General features: G+C 42.9%; 1 protein-coding gene across 7 annotated transcripts in view; it reads right to left on the bottom strand.

The window, feature by feature from the left end:
• The window catches only part of LOC138737218 (cullin-9-like), a 260972-nt gene that overhangs the window by 28247 nt on the left and 215942 nt on the right, over window positions 1-16783 (bottom strand). For 6 of the 7 annotated variants that reach the window (XM_069887889.1, XM_069887888.1, XM_069887892.1 and 3 more), the window contains 4 exons: window positions 14121-14285; window positions 12392-12555; window positions 8362-8455; window positions 4773-4847 (listed from right to left, as the gene is read on the bottom strand). In XM_069887889.1, the coding sequence (XP_069743990.1) occupies window positions 4773-4847; window positions 8362-8455; window positions 12392-12555; window positions 14121-14285 (498 nt within the window). Of the gene's footprint in view, window positions 1-4772; window positions 4848-6057; window positions 6283-8361; window positions 8456-12391; window positions 12556-14120; window positions 14286-16783 lie in introns of those variants that run through there. The other variant, XM_069887893.1, reaches the window with a different exon arrangement.

The raw sequence follows: 16783 nt of genomic DNA, 5'->3' as shown, positions 1-16783 counted from the left end.
ATTTTTATGGAGAGGGGGGAAACCGTGGATAGCACTAGATAAATTAACAGAATGGTATAAACAAGGAGGCTTACAACTGCCAAACTTTAAAAATTATTATAGAGCCGCACAATTAAGATATCTATCAGATGTTTATCAAACAAGGGAAAAGCCAGATTGGACGAGATTAGAATTAGATAAAATAGGGGAAAAGATACCTGAACACATATTATATAAATGGGATGAAAAATTGGTACAACATAGAAGTTCTCCAGTATTACATCATCTCCTCAATATTTGGAAGAAGATTCATGTAGAAAGAAATAAAACAAATTATCAATTACCAAAACTAATATTGACGCAAAACAAGTTACTCCCTTTTACAATAGATAACCTTTCCTTTAGATAATGGGAAAAAAAAGGGATTAAAAGAATAGAAAATTGTTTTTCAGGAAATAGATTCTTATCCTTTGAACAAATGAAAGATAAGTACAATATAACTCAAGATACAGCGCTGGCATATTACCAATTGAGATCCTACTTGAAGGATAAATTAGGAAGCAGTTTGAGTTTGCCAGAAGCAAGTAACCTTGAATATGTGATTACAGATACAATGATAATCAAAAGATTTATAACAAATATGTATATTAAACTGCAAGAAAAGGAGAATGAGGAAACAAATGGTAAAACTAAACAAAAATGGGAACAAGATTTAAATATAAAGATAAAAAAGGAAACATGGGAGAAGTTATGCTCCGGAACGATGAGAAATACAATAAATATGAGGTTACGTATGATACAATATAACTGGATACACAGGCTATACATTACACCTCAAAAGTTAAATAAATGGGACCCAACAGTTTCTGATAGATGTTTTCGATGTAAAAAAGAAATTGGAACAACAATTCATGCAATCTGGACATGTGAGAAAGTAAAAAAAATTTGGGAAGATCTAAATCAGATATTAAATAAAATAACAGAAAACAATATACCAAAGAATCCAGAGATCTTCCTCCTAAGTAACATAAAAAACAAAGAATTTGGAATTGATTTGGAGGATGCACAAAAAAGATTTGTTAAGATAGCTCTAGCCGTAGCAAAAAAATGTATTATGTCAACCTGGAAATTGGAAGATAATTTGAAAATAAAACAATGGTATATAGAAATGAATAAATGTATTCCATTAGAAAAAATAACATATAGTTTAAGAAATAATATTGAAATATTCGAACAAATATGGGAGCCTTACATTAAATACAATAGCGAAAACCTACCGGGGACAATCATTACCTAAGTTGATGGAAGGAGAAGGAAATGAAAAGAATGGACTCAGTAGAATTTCTGGTGTATTTTTGTTGAGTGACAACATTGTCTGACTGGTTTAATGTATCCTAGATTGTATATCTTAAATGGACGGGGGGGGTGTGGGTTGGGAGGAGGGGGGGGGGAGAAAATGGCACTGTATATGTGTGAAAAGGAAAAAGTGTGTACCATGGTTAATGTGATTTATGGTGTGAAAAATAAAAAATTAAAAAAAAAAAAAAAATGCTGCAGGGTTGATGGTTTGGGTCCTCAATGATTCTCTGACCCCTCTTTAAGCATCACTCCCTGTAGATATCATCGATAGAGGGAAGGGAGCCCCTGGTGATCTTCTCAGGAGTTTTAATCACCCCCCCGTACTGTCCTGCAATCTGATGCTTTGCCAATACTATTCCACACTATGATGCAGCCAGGCAGATCACTCTCTATTGTGCTTCTATAGAATATTGTTAGGAAGATTGCCAGTAGCTTTACTCTCCTCAACATCCATAGCAAGTGCAGGTGTTGCTGGGCCTTCCTGAATAATGACTAGGTTTGTGGGTCCAGGATAGGTCATCCCTGAAGTGGACACCAATGAACTTCATGCTCCCCACTCTCTCTACAACAGGTCCATTGATATATAGTGGTCACGGGCTGGTGATAATGGAAGAGGGAGAATTCAAAGATTTAATATGCAGACAGTGAGGGCAGGGAAGAGGGAATGTCTGTGTTGAGGGGCAGACTGAGACATGGTAGTGCAAGTGGAGAGGGCTGGAGACTGATGAAAGTCCTGCCGAGAGGCACCATAAGTAACAGGAGTAAAAACAGAAATAAGCAATGACTGAATATAAACTCAATGCAGATGAAACAGTGGTTACTTCATATAGCAAAGATAAAGATTAATAACCTGATGGACAGAATATTGAAAACACTCAGCAGGCCAATTGATATCTGTGGCTGAAGATAAGACCAGCTCTGATGGAAACCGGAAAGGCCAGACAGGAATAAATCTGCCTTGACGGAAGGCAAGGTGTGTTCATCAAGCTCACTTGGCCTTTACTGGAACAATGCAAGAGGTGAATGATGCAACCGAACAATTATCGTGGGAGTGTGATGGAGAAATGAAATGACAGGCAGCTGGGAGCCAGGCTCACTCCCATTCCTGAACTTGTACCTCAGCTCCATCTTCCTGCACCATTCCCATATCCCTTTAATGTTGAGAAATCTTTAATTACATAGTTGAACCAACTCAATGATTGACTGCCACAGCCTTCACTTCACCTTAGCATAATTTTCTCCGAGGGTAATTCTCAACTCTCGACCCCATGGCCAGGGGTAACCGTCTCCCTGCATCCACCCCCTGGAACCCTGCAATGCAAGCTTCAATTCAAAGTCTACCTGAATGGAGACAGCTTGTTAAAAAAGAATCTGCCAATCTGGGTTTCTCCAATGTGGAGACATCATCAACACCAAATGCTGGATTGGAAGAAGAAACAGTGAGTCACTGCTTCACCTGGGAAGACTGTTTGGGCTCCTGGTTGGCAGAAAGGGAAGAGGTTAAAGGGCAATGTTGCCTGTCCAACAGCTATGTGGGAAAGTAAGAAGGCAGGTGACTGGTACAAACAGACAGAGGAACGCTGAAAGAAGGAAGAGGAAGGACAAACCAAGAAAGGACGTACACGGTAAATGGTCGGGCACTGAGGAATGCAGTCGACTGAGGGATCTGGGAATACAGATACATAATTCCCTGAATGTGGGTTGTAAAGAGAGCTTTTGGCACATTGGCTTTCATAAATCTAAGTATTGAGTGCAATGTTGGGATGTTATGGTAAAGTTGTAGAAGACATTGGTGAGGCCAAATTTGTGCAGTTTTGGTCACCTAACTACAGGAAGGATATCAATAAGATTGAAAAAGTGTAGAGACAATTTATGAGGATGTTGCCAGGAAAAACAGGTTAGGGCTTTATTCCCCGGAGCATAGAAGAATGAGGGGAGATTTGATAGAGGTATTTAAAATTCAAGGGATAGTCAGAGCAAATGTAGGTAGGCTTTTTCCACTGAGGGTAGGTGAGATACAAACCAGAAGACATGGGTTAAGGGTGAAAGGTTTATAGGGAACATAAGGGGGAACTTCACACAGAGAGTGGTGGAAGCGTGGAACGAGCTGCCAGCTGAAGTGGTGAAACCAGGCTCACTTTGAATTTTTAAGAAGAATTTGGACAAGTACATGGATTGCAGGGGAATGGAAGGCTATGGTCAGGGTGCAAGGCAGTGGGTCTATGGAGAATAATAGTTCAGCATGGACTAGAAGGGCCTGTTTCTGTGCTGTATTGTTCTATGGGTGATGTCCAGAATGGTACTGTGACAGATTATGCTATATTTTCCATTGTATATAGATTTGTTTTAAAGGAGATAAATTGTGGCAGGTTTTTTAGCGTAGGTCACATACAAACACTTCAAAACAGATCTCATTTGAAATGCCAGAACTCTGCTCAAGCCAGACAGGCTGGCTCCGGGTGCCTTTGCACACACTTTGAAGGATGCCTATCTTCACAAGTAGGTGATAATTGAACATACTGTGGAGTAATGGATTATTGTTTTGGAAAGCAACAGATGAACAACCTTGGAAGATTGGGTCTGGTGCCCCAGTCTGTGTAGTTTGCTGTTCAAAGAGGGTCATGTGGTTTTCTCTGTGAGAGAGAGAGAATTCAGTTCTACAGTTCAGCAGCAGCAGCTGGGACTGGAACAGGACAAGCTAGCAAACTTGTGGAAAACCACATTTTGAAGACAGGTTGTGAATTCTGAGTTCAGCCTGGTCAAAGCCTTTGTGGTCCATACAAGAGGAGATGGCTGGCTGTATAATGTTTCACTTGAAATAAGGGAAACAGAAAAGGAACTCTGTGGTGACCTGAAAGAAAGAGGTTATAATCTGGAAAACCCTGATGGGGCAAGTTTCTTCAGCAAGACACTGACATGGCTGATCGGAAGGAATCAGTTTGTGTCCAACAAGCAACAAATCTCTCTCTGAAAACCGACAAGGACCTTTTTGAGAGGTAACCATTTACCTTTCAAGCACCAAAGCCCGGTGAACTTCATAAATGTTAAATTCTGTGCACATCATAAGAATTGCCTGCAACCAATTAACTTGGAGGAATGAGAAGTGAGATTGGACTGTGAATCAAATAACTTTTCTGATCTTACACACACATTACATACACATGCATTTGGAATTAGAAGGAGGTTAAGTTAGGTTTAGTTAAATGAATAGTAATAAGTTAGAGTTTAATCCTATTTTCATGTTTAAAGATAATTAAAAGCAACTTTTGTTTAAGTATCCATTTGTCTTGGTGAATTTTGGGTTTTGGGGTCCTCTGGTCTCACAACATTAGGAGGACATTTCAGGGGGATTATGGAGTATTGCTCCTCCTGTTCACTTGCCAGCCTCCCTGTTCATTTGTGTCAAGACAGGTGCACAAACAGAGCACACTCACCCGCGCTTGGTGGTGAAACGTACACTTCTCATTATAATCATGAAACCGCTTCTCTTGCCTTGCTGCTTTACTGACCTGTGGAAACATAGAACAGTCCAGCACAGGAACATGATGACCAAATATGCATGTAACAGTCAACACCATGTAAAAGTCGATGTCCATTTTTGGCCTAAAAATCTGGTATTTTCTAAATATTGTGTGTAAAAATCAAACCCCCTATTTTTGTCCCTGGCCACCTGCCCACCAGAGCTCCTGATCTCTCATGGACTCTCAGCTAGACTTCGACCGCCCACCCATCCAAACACCCAATGCCTCGCGGACTCTCAGCTAGAACCCGGCCACCCACCCATCCAAACTCCTGATGCTCCAAATGTGGACTCTTGTTTAAACTCTGGCTGCCTGCCCATCCAAGCTCCCAACACCCCAACCACAGACTCTTGGCTCCGGCCTCCCGTCCGTCTGAGTTCCCAATGCCCTGAACGCAGATTTACCATCCGGTCCCAGCTGCCCGAGCTCCCGAAGCCTTGAATAACGCAGGTACTTACTGTGGTCAAAAGTAGTATGCATGTAGTAGTCTACCCTTAAAATTTCACCCTAAATATTGGTCCACAAAATTTGACTATTGTACACGTACATATGGTAACACTCTCCAGCTTGCATTTGACCCATTTCCTTCAATTTCATGGGGTCTATCTAGAACCCCCTTGTGTCTGCCTATATCATCACCAATGGCACCTAGCATTCTGGGGAAAGAAAAAACTTTTCCTGCAAATCTCCTTTAAACTCCCCCGACTTTATTTTAAAACCATGTCCTCGAGTATGTGACAATTTTACCCTGCAGAAAAAGACCTGTGCACCCTATCCGTGCCTCATAATTTTATTACATTTTATCAAGTCTCCCCATAGCTTCTGACTCGAGTAAACAACCCAAGTGTGTCAATCTCTCTCTATCTCTCAGAACCCCTCATCCAGCAGCATCAAATGAAATCTCAAAAGGCCATAAGACATGCAGTGCCCTCCAGAATTTAAAATTTTAGATTGAACATTTTTTTTAGACATACAGTATGGCAACAGGCCATTTCGGCCCGTGCCACCTAATTTATACCTAATTAACCTACACCGCGGGTACGTTTCGAATGATTGGGACAAATACACTTTTTTCCTTTATTTGCCCCTGTGCTCGTTTTAAATTTAAAATCAAACAATTCATGTAATTAAATGCACATTCTAGATTTTATTCAAGATTATTTGTATACATTTGGTTTGACGATGTAGAACTTACAGTCCTTTTTATACATAGTCCCTCATTTCAGGGCACCATAATGTTTGGGACATTGGGCTTCATGGGTGTTTGTGAGTACTCGAGTACGTTTAATTGCTTCATTGGTGCAGGTAGAAGAGAGCTCAGCTTGTTTCTAAGCTTTTGATCACCTTTGGAGTCTGTAGTTGCCATTTTTCAACATGAGGACTAGAGTTGTGCCCAATGAAAGTCAAAGAACCCATCATGAGGCTGAAAAACAAGAATAAAACAGCAAGAGGCATCATCTAAACCTTAGGATTATCAAAATCAACAATTTAGAACATCATTTATAAGGAAGAGCGTACTGGTGAGCTCAGTAATTACAAAGGGAGTGATTTTGCAAGGAAGACCTCCACGGCTGATGACAGTAGAATTCTCATCATAATGAAGAAAAATCCCCAAACGCCTGTCCGACAGATCAGAAACGCTCTTCACGAGGCAGGTGTGGATGTGTCGATGACTATTTTCCGCAGAAGACTTCATGAACAGAAGTACAGAAGCTACACTGCAAGATGAAAACCATGAGTCAGCCACAGAAAGGATGGCCAGGTTACAGTGGCCAAGAAGTATCTAAAAGAGCCTGCAGAATTTTGGAAAAAGGTCTTGTGGACAGATGAGACCAAGATTAACGTGTATTAGAGAGAAGGCAAAATCAAAGTGTGGAGGGTTAAAGGAATTGCCCAAGATCCAAAGCAAACCACCTTTGCCATGGTTTGCATCTTGCAGTGCAGCCTCTGTATTTCTGTTCATGAAGGCTTCTGCAGTCATCGACACATCCACACCTGCCTTGTGAAGAGCGTTTCTGATCTGTCGGACAGGCATTTGGGGATTTTTCTTCATTCTTCTGTCATCAGCCGTGGAGATCTTCCTTGGAAAACCAGTCCCTTTCTAATTCCTGAGCTCAGCAGGATGCTCTTCCTTATAAATGATGTTCCAAACTGTTGATTTTGATAATCCTAAGGTTTGGACGATGTCTCTTGCTGTTTTATTCTTGTTTTTCAGCCTCATGATGGGTTCTTTAACTTTCATTGGCACAACTCTTGTCCTAGACTCTCCCACCATGGGAAACAACATTTCCACATCTACTTTATCCATGCCTTTCAACTTTCAAAATGTTTCAACGAGACCCCCCCCCCCTCCACCATTCTCCTAAATTCCAACAAGTACAGGCCAAGAGCTGTCAAACTCACCTGATAAGCCTTTCATTCCCGGAACAGTGAACCTCACAAGGATGTTTTGTTCCCTTTCCAAAGCCACTTCAAGCTTAAGGAAAAGGCCTACAATAGATCATTGAGATGGTGCTGAATTATCCTGGCACTCAGAGTCCTCTTTCTTACTTGTTGCTTCAACCCGCTCATCTCACAGATTAATGAGCGTGAGATCACGCAGCTTCTTTCCCACTGTTATCAGGCTCCTGAATGAACCTCACAACAGTAACATTATGTTGCCCTCTTGATTTTTGTAACTCTGTGCTTGAACTGGATCCATCTTCCCTTGCTCTCTCGCCATCCATGGTTAATGGCTAGGACTGTGGAAGATTTTCCCCATGAAAGCAAGACTGGAAACGATAGACACGGTGCACATTCGCCTGATGGCTCTTGAACCAGGGGAGCAGCAGCAGAGACTTAAATTGGAGAGGTGTGGTATCTTTTAGAGCCTCAATATAAGTAAGAATTTGCCAGCTGAACTTTTTTGCTTAACACACCTGATTTAGAGTTTTTCTTTTAATTAGATTACAGCAGGGTAACAGACCCTCCTAGGTCACGAGTTTATGCCGCCAAAATACACCAATTAATCTACAATCCCTGTACATTTTTGAAGGGTGGGAGGAAAGTGGAGTACCCAGGGAAACCCCACATAAACGGGGTGAGAAACCTTTGCTACTTCAAAAGGTTATCCAGGCATCACCTATGAATGCTTCTCAGTGGCTTATTGAGCAGCTTGGACCAGATTCCAGGCAGTAGTTGGAGATCTGCACTGATCTAAGTCCTCTTGGCTGGGGAGAGGCTCACACAATTATTATCCTGGTTTGACCCTGATGCCCTCCATAGTTGAACATGCACAAAAGCCAAATGCAAGGTACCCACAGGCTGAAGCAACTATTCTAAGATGGGAAACAACATGGACGAGTGTGTGGGAGGTAACTGAAAACTGATGGACCATTCTTCTGGCTGGTCATGGCAGCTCTTTACCATCCCATTTGAAAAGGCCAACACTCTCACCCCCACCCATTCATTCACAGCCATGGAAAACACATAACTGTGGAGTGGAACCTTCTGGTGACCTCACCATTACTGAGCAGTTGTAGTAATCCTTGTGTGTCGGTTTCCACGGCATAAGGCACCGCCAGCAAAATCCATGATTACACTTGGCACACGTCATGCTGTCAGAGAAAAAGATAATCAGGCACAGAAGAGCTCACTTTAACAACTTCAGGCAGGTTTATCTCCCTTTAATTCATATAATCATTCTACCTATCTCTTCACAATGATGACCAAGCCCTTTAACTTGGATTCATTCATTTGCCAGAAACCTGAAGTGATACCTCACTCCACACAGCCAGAGTATTTCAAGGAATGATTACTTGATCTAATCAGCCTGCTGGAAGAATTCAATAGGTCGAGCAGCATTAGTTGGAGAAAAGGAATGGTCGACTTATGCTGGGACTCTTCATCAGGACCCCTACTCTTTCAAAAAACTGCCCTCTTCACAAAAGGTTGTGGAATTCTCTTTAACTCTGTGTCCCAGGGTCATAACATGTCTCAATTTTGCCCTCTAACTGTTTTCTACATATCTGCCCAACACTCTCTATAGACATCTCATGATAAAGTTTGCATATCTGATATACACCTCTTTTTCCTGATGAAACCCTCAGCCTTCTGACAGGGGCAGACTGACTCTGAACTTGCTAGTTTGCTTTTAAACAACTTTTAATTATGGCAAGTTTTCCCTTAAGCAGCTGCTTCCAATCTACCTCCCGTGGGTCCCGTCTGCCGCTATTGGAGTCAGCCTCCCCTAATTTCAGATCTTGACTCCAGCTCCAACCGTACCTTTTTCCATGAGCATCTTAAAGTTTATTAATGTGGTCACTGTTCATAAAGGGTCTCTCCACAAACTCTACTTCTCCCTCTACTTGGCCATCCTCATTCATAAAACAAGGTTGTACAACCCTCTCACCCCCAGAAGAACGTTCATTACACTGCTTTGAAACCCTTCCTGGGTGTATTCACACATTTCACTGGTCCAAAACCTTGACCATCCTCTTTCTCCCATGGATGTAGCTCAATCCGCTGAGCAAAATATTAGTCCTTAAATTAGTCTTTAATCTCATTCAGAGACTCGTTTAAGGTGTATTTTTGTCTTTATTTATTACTGTTATCAATCTGCATTTGTGCAGTCAGTTTGTTCACAGTTTCTTCTTTGTGCACAGTTTACAGTTACCAGTATTTAGAAATTCTGCCTGACCCATGGGAAAAAGAATCTCAGGGTTTTATGTGTTGTCATGTATATACTCTGACAATAAACTTTAACTGAGTTCCACCAGCAGATTGTGTTTGTCTCCAAATTCCAATGTCTGAAGTCTCCAGTATGTTTCTACGGTTACTTGATAATCTGACCTCAGGTGGGATGTATCAGTTTCGCAGAATCATTACACCCCATTGTCCATGATCGGTCTTTGTATAACTCTATGGTTGGCTCCTTTTCCCAGTTCTTTTCCTGTAGCCCAATAAAGGAACTTCTCTGGGGCCGAAACATCACGCAACTCATTGGCTGGAAAGACCACCATGATCTGGGGTCAAGGCTATAAATTGTCAACATAAGATATTCACAAGGCAAACAAGTTTTAGAAAAGCCAATCGGGCAAGAACCAGAGATTAAAAAGGAAGCTGGCTCATTATATCGATCAGACTGCTCATACTCTGATTCAGACGAAGGAGAGAGCACCTTGATTGATGCCATACCATTTTGAATCAGATTCAAGACTGCAGAATCCATGCAGTTCTACCTCCTACCTAAGATACACAAACCCAATTATCCAGGTCGACGCATTGTTTTCACATGCTCCTGCTCCATCTTACTTCAACTCCATATTTTCTCCCTGGTCCAGTCCCTCCCTACCTGCATCTGCAACACCTCACGTGCCCCCATCTCTTCAATAACTTCCAATTCCCTGAAGTTGACAGGCACACACATTGTGGACGCCCTTTCTCTCTACATTTCCATCCCCCATACAGAAGGTCTCAAAGCCCTTTGTTTCTTCCTTAACAATGAACCGGATCAGTCCCCTCCACCACCACCCTCCTCCACCTGGCAGAACTTATTCTCACCCACAGTAACTTCTCCTTTCACTCATCCCAATGGAGTACCCATGGGTTCCAGCTATGCCTGTCTGTTTGTCGGCTTTGTGGAGCAATCCATGCTACAAGCCCACACTCTTCCTCTGCTATATTCACGACGGTTATCCATGTAAATAACCAGCTCCACATTATCTTGTTTTCACTGTAAGGTTTATGGTATGAACGATAAATAAACGCAACTTGACATGACGCGCCCACACATCCTCCCTCACCACCATTCGGGGCCTCAAACAGTCCTTCCCAGTGGAGCAATCCTTTACTGGTGAATCTGCAGGGGTCAACTACTGGATCCGGTTCTCCTGTTGTGGTCTCCTCTACATCGGAGACTGGATGCAGACTGGGAGGTCATTTCACTGAGCACCTTCATTCTGTCCGCATCAATGACAGAGATCTCCTAGTAGCTAACCATTTCAATTCCGTCCCCAACTCCTGCGCTGACATGTCTGTCCACAGCCTCTTGCACTGCCAAACCAAGGCCACCCATAAATTGGAGAAGCAACACCCAATATTCTATCTGGGCACTCTCTAACTGGATGGCTTTAACATCGACTTCTCCTGTTTCTGCTAGACTTCTCCCCATTCTCCCTCTGTCTCCTTTCCTCCAGCTCTCCACCCTCTTCCCTCTCCAGTCACAGAGCCATCCCTCCTCCCTCAGTTTGCTGGTGTATCCTCCCTCCCTTATCCACCTACTACTTCTTGCTTGTGGGCCTGTACTCCTCCCCCTGCCCCTTCACCCCACCAATTTAGACAGGTGCCTGCCGACATTTGTCCATACCTTGATGAAGGGCTCAAGCCCGAGATCCTGGCTCTCGATCTTTATCTTTGCGACATAATGTACACCGTTTGACCTGCTGAGTTTCTCCAGCTTTGTGGTTTTACTTCAACCACAGTGTCTTCAGATGTTCATGTTTCTCTTCATTTTTAAACTATTACTGTATCTCTGCTAAGGTTCCCACAATTTCTTCCCCAATTTTCCACAATATCCTACACTTAATATATTCTATCCAGTCTGAGCCTTGACACCATGACAGTTCCTTTCAGTATTAGGGGAGTTGAAATAATTTACTATTGTCACCCTATTATAACCGTTGCCGCTGTGTCCTTGAATTCATACAGATTACTGGGGGGGGGGGTATTGTAAACCCTCAAAAATGTGACTCCCCCCTCCCTCTTATGCCTCATTTTTACTCATTTGGCCTCACTGAATCCTACGTATTGCTTGTGATGTGTACCTTCATTAAAAATGCAGCTTTCTCCACCTCATACCTGCTCCTTCAGCCACCTTTCTGTAATATCTCAGTCCCGATCCCTGCCGAGTTCATCTACCTTATCCGCCAGGCTACTTACATTGACATAAATGCGGTTTAGTCTGCAAATTTCTCCACGCTCTCGCCTGTCCACTCCGCTTGCTCTCTTTACCCACTACATTTGCCCCAATTTTCTGGGTCCAATGATATCCTGCTTTTTAACCTTGTGCCCAACTTCCTAGATTCACTCAGCAGGACCTCATCCCTTTTTCTACCCATGTCATTGTTATCCTTTCGCAGGAGAATGACAGAGACTTCCTTGATCCTGGCAACTGGGAAGCAACACAGCACCTCAGAGTATCATTTGCTGTCACAGAATCTCCTGTCTACGAAGTCTCCTAATATCTCCACCCTTCCCTGCCTCAGAACCAATTGATGTAAGATATCTGAAGCACTTTTTTTTTTTTACACATACAGCACGGTAACAGGCCTTTTTGGCCCATGGCCACCTAATTGCAGTCAAATGACCTACACCCCCAGTACATTCTGAATGGTGGGAGCACCATGCAGACACAGGGAGAGCATAAAAACTCCTTACAGACAGCGCAGGATTTGAACCTCGGTTCTGATCACTGGTGCTGGAACAGTTTTATGCAAACCCTAACCCTAACCCAATTATATTTTTTAAAAAAGCAGATGCAAACACAGACTCACTGGAGGCAGCCTTCATTCTTCTCAATCTGTGCACGGCAGCTTGGACATTGCTTGGAGATGAGTTGTGCCAGATGCTTGCTTTGTGCCTCCATGGTCATTCCCTCATAGTAGCCGCCATCATCCATCCATTGGGACATATGGCTACAGCTGGCAGGATAGTGAGCCTGGAACATAAGAGGAGTGGGAGGCAGGATCAGAGGATGCCAGCTCAGAGGCCCTAACAATCTATTGTTGGGTTGATGGATTTGCCAACACAAGTTAACCATATAACCACTTACAGCACAGAACAGGCCAGTTTGGCCCTACTAGTCCATTCCATTTTGAACCGAGCATGGAAGGCACTGAATTCATCCTGGTGATATATCACAGTTAATGACACTGCCTTGTTTCAACATAGGATGCAATGGCAGTCTGACCCTTCAGATTTGTCCCTTTGCATTGGTGATGGACTTCTAGAGGTTGTAGTTGGTCTTCCTGAATACCTCTGCTGTTCTCTCCTAAATTATTACACTTTTGAAATGTAATTATTCATATAATGAATGAAACAGCCAGCTCAAATAACAGTCATAAAGTTAGACTGTCTTTGCTCCAGCTCTGTAACTCTGTGCTCTGTACTGTGTCTGACCTGCTGCACTATGAACGCCATGTCTCGATAAACTGTTCACAAAACAAATTTTATCATGCACCCTGATACACGTAACAATAATCTTGAAATATCAACTGGAGGGTTTGCGAAGTACTGGGCTCCATCCAACTTGATGGCATAAACAGGAACACCTCATATTCCTTCTGGGTACCCTCCAACCAGATGGCATTATTATCAACTTCTCCAGTTAGTCCCCCTTCCCTCCCACCACCTCTCCCTTCCCCGTCCCTATATTTTCTTTCCTTGAGCTCTCTCTTTCTTTTTCCTTGTCTCCTTTCCCCCAGCTCTGCATTCATAGAGCCATTCTCTTCCCCCCGATCATATTAGATATACAGCACAGTAACAGGCCATTCCACCCACAAACACATGCTGCCTAATCACACCTAATTAATTAATCCATATTTTGAAGGGTGGGAGGAAACCAGAGCGTCCAGAGGAAATCCACTCAGACATGAGGCGAACATACAATCTCCTTATAGACAGCAGCGGATTTAAACTCAGGTCGCTGCCATTGCGCTAACTGTTCACCTTTCCTCTCCTTTACTCCTGTCTGTTGGCCTCTCCCTGCCCCTTCTTCCTTGCCTTTTTATTCAGGCGCCTGCCTGCATTTTGCTCATACCTTGACAAAGGGCTCAGGACTGACACGTTGGTTATAGATCTTTACCCCCTATGGACACTGCGTGACCTGCTGAGCTCCTCCAGCATTTATGTGTCTTTACAACTGGAGAGTTTATTTTTATATGAGAGCTCAAAAATTGCCTGAAGATAGAGGAGAAATTTCTCACATCCATGGTGGGTGCTGCTACAATAGGGACATTCAAAAGGATCTCGGAGAAGCACATCGATGTAAGAAAAGTAGAGGGTTATGGGCATGTGGTAGGAAAGGTTTAGACTGTTGTAGAGTAGGTTTACATAGGTCAGCACATCATTGTGGGCCAAAGGGCCTGGACACTGCTGTAATGTTCCATGTTTAATTAAACAGACCTTATTTAACTTTCCATTGAAGTGCACAACATAGAAGAGTGCAAGACATCCACTGTCTGGAGCTTAGGGAGGCAAAGAAGATTAACAAAACACATTTACCTCTGGAAAATTGCAGGAGAAGCAGGAGGACCAACAACACTTGGAACAGGTCCCAACACTGCCAATGCCTTCCTTACACAGGATCTGATCACAGCCCTGGGGGTTGGTGCACCATGCCAGGTTCGAACAACTTTCCACATAGTTTCGCAGTAGTGTTTTTGAATGCTGCAAGAGGAGAAAAATCAATTCAGTTACCTGAAATGCACGAGTTACCTGCCACTGAATTCACCTGAATTTAGAACCCAGAGGATGCCGTGGGCGCATTGTGGTTGGTAAAGAATTACTTACGGTCGGATGTGAGTGGAAAGGAAAAGGATGAGAACCACTGGTCAAAATCTAAAATCGATTTGGGAGCATCTTTTTTTTGGAATATTTTAATTATGATTTTCAAAACTTTAACTCACAGTTCATCAACATTATCCATGTCAACATTAACAGTATCAGCATTAACTATAGTTACAATGATCAGTTTTATACCAAGTTTTCCATAGAGTTCAAGCTCTTTTGTCCCCCTCCCTTCCCACCCCACCACCCTCAACACTTAATTAACCACAGTTACATTCAATATTCAAGACATTCAAAACAAAGATATGGGACGTATATCAGGGTTTATCACATCACAATGACCAAGCTGTTTTATTGACTTTACCTGGTTGGGAGGGGATGGACCCCCCCCACCCCCACTGATTGAGGAATAGACGGGGAAGGTAGGGTGGTGAGGCACGATGGTCCACACTATAGTCGTGCTCCTATAGAATTTAAGTATGGTTGCCAAATTTTCAAAAAAATGTGCATTTTTTTCTTAAGTTGCAAGTGATTTTCTCCAGGGGAACACAGCTTTACATTTCTGTGTTCCAGCAAGTAATGCTCAGGCAGGAGTCGGATTTCTAGGTAACCGGCTATGCACTTCCTGGCCACTGAATTACCATATAACCTTTTACGGCGCAGAAACAGGCCATGTCAGCCCTTCGAGTCCGCACTGGTTCACTTGAACAACTCCACGAGGACAACCCTCCCGCTCTCTGCCAATAACCCTCCAACCCCCTCACCTCCATGTACATATCCAATCTTCTCTTAAATGACAGAAGGGACCCTGCCGCAACTATCTCTTTTGGAAGATCATTCCATTCTGCTACCACTCGCTGAGTGAAAAAGCATCCTCTAATATTTCTCCTAAAGTTTTGCCCCCTTACCCTTAACTTATGGCCTCTTGTTCCAACCTCCCCTGCCCTCTAATCTATCTATTCCTTTCATAATTTTAAATACATCTATCAAGTCCCCTCTCAGTTGTCTACGTTCCAATGAATAAAGTCCTAGTCTCCTTAATCTCTCCCTGTAATCCAGATGCTGGATTTGGAATTTGGACAGATTCATTGTGAGTCTTACGTCCATTATGTTTCCCAACAGGAACAACTCAGGGCCCTGTGGGAATTCTTACCTATAGTTTTTTTAAGGACTTGGCCTAGTTCCACCCAAAAGAGTCTCACCCTGGTACATGTCCATGTTGCGAGAACAAAGGTTCCTGCCTCAATGACGCATCTGAAGCATTAGTCTGATAATTCTGGTTTAGATCTGTTCAATTTTTGCGGCGTCAGGTACAGCTGGTGCAGAAAGTTGTATTGCACCAGCCTGTACCGCACATTAATGATTGCAGTCATGCTGATCTGACACAAGTCGGACCAGCACCGCTCATCAATTGTTATTCCTAGGTCCAACTCCCACCTCTGCCTTGATTTGTGAAGGCCTGGTTTAAGTCCTTACGCTTGGAGCAAGAAATACACTGTGGAGATGAACTTACGTGTGTTCCCTTTCAAATCATGGCCTCTATGTCACTACATGTTGGTAGGGCCATAGTTGGACCTAATTTGTCCTGCAGAAAAGATCTTATCTGAAGGTAGCAATGGAATGTCTTATTTGATAAATCATACTTATGTTGAGTTGTTTGACAACACTAGTTGCTCCTATCGTAACAGACCTCTACGCACCTGACACCACTATGACGCAGGGTGTCCAGGATCTTGTTACCCACTGTCAATGGTATTAATCTATTTTGCATCAGGGGTGTTTTTGGGGGCAGCCCCCTTTGATTCCTAGATATTGGTTTAATTATATTCCAAATGAGAATCATTTGTTTTAGAATAGGGCTGCCTGTTTTCCCAGATAACAATTTAGCATTCCATTTATAAATAAAGTCCTCTACTTTCTTCTCACCCATCACATGCAGATTAATTTGTGGCCAGGATGGTACATCTCCCCTTCAAAGAGTGAGGCGATGTATCTCAACTGGGATGCTCAATAGTAGTTCTTGAAGTCTGGCATTCATAATCCGTCCACTTTGTAATCCCAGGCTAATTTTTCCATAGAGACCCTGGCTATCTTTCCATTCCATAGAAATGTTCTTATTCGTGAGAGTGTAGCGGCTACTACGGTAGAGCTACTAAAGTAATACAAACACACATGCCAGAATTGTCAACTCAAGACTGAGTTATTCAGAGTTTACAAGCTTCTTCTATATACCGCATGTCCCAGACTCCACGGGACAAGGTGGGATGTCACTACGAGTTTGCTGCCGATCCACGGGACCGGAAGGTTTAAATTAAGCCCTGTTATTGTCCCATAACTTCCGGCAGGAGACTCAATAGATCAATGTGCCATTCCTTGGC

The sequence above is a fragment of the Narcine bancroftii genome, chromosome 6 (genome assembly GCF_036971445.1).
Source record: "Narcine bancroftii isolate sNarBan1 chromosome 6, sNarBan1.hap1, whole genome shotgun sequence".
Taxonomy (NCBI): Eukaryota; Metazoa; Chordata; class Chondrichthyes; order Torpediniformes; family Narcinidae; genus Narcine; species Narcine bancroftii.
This window is presented reverse-complemented; position numbering and strand designations above follow the sequence as displayed.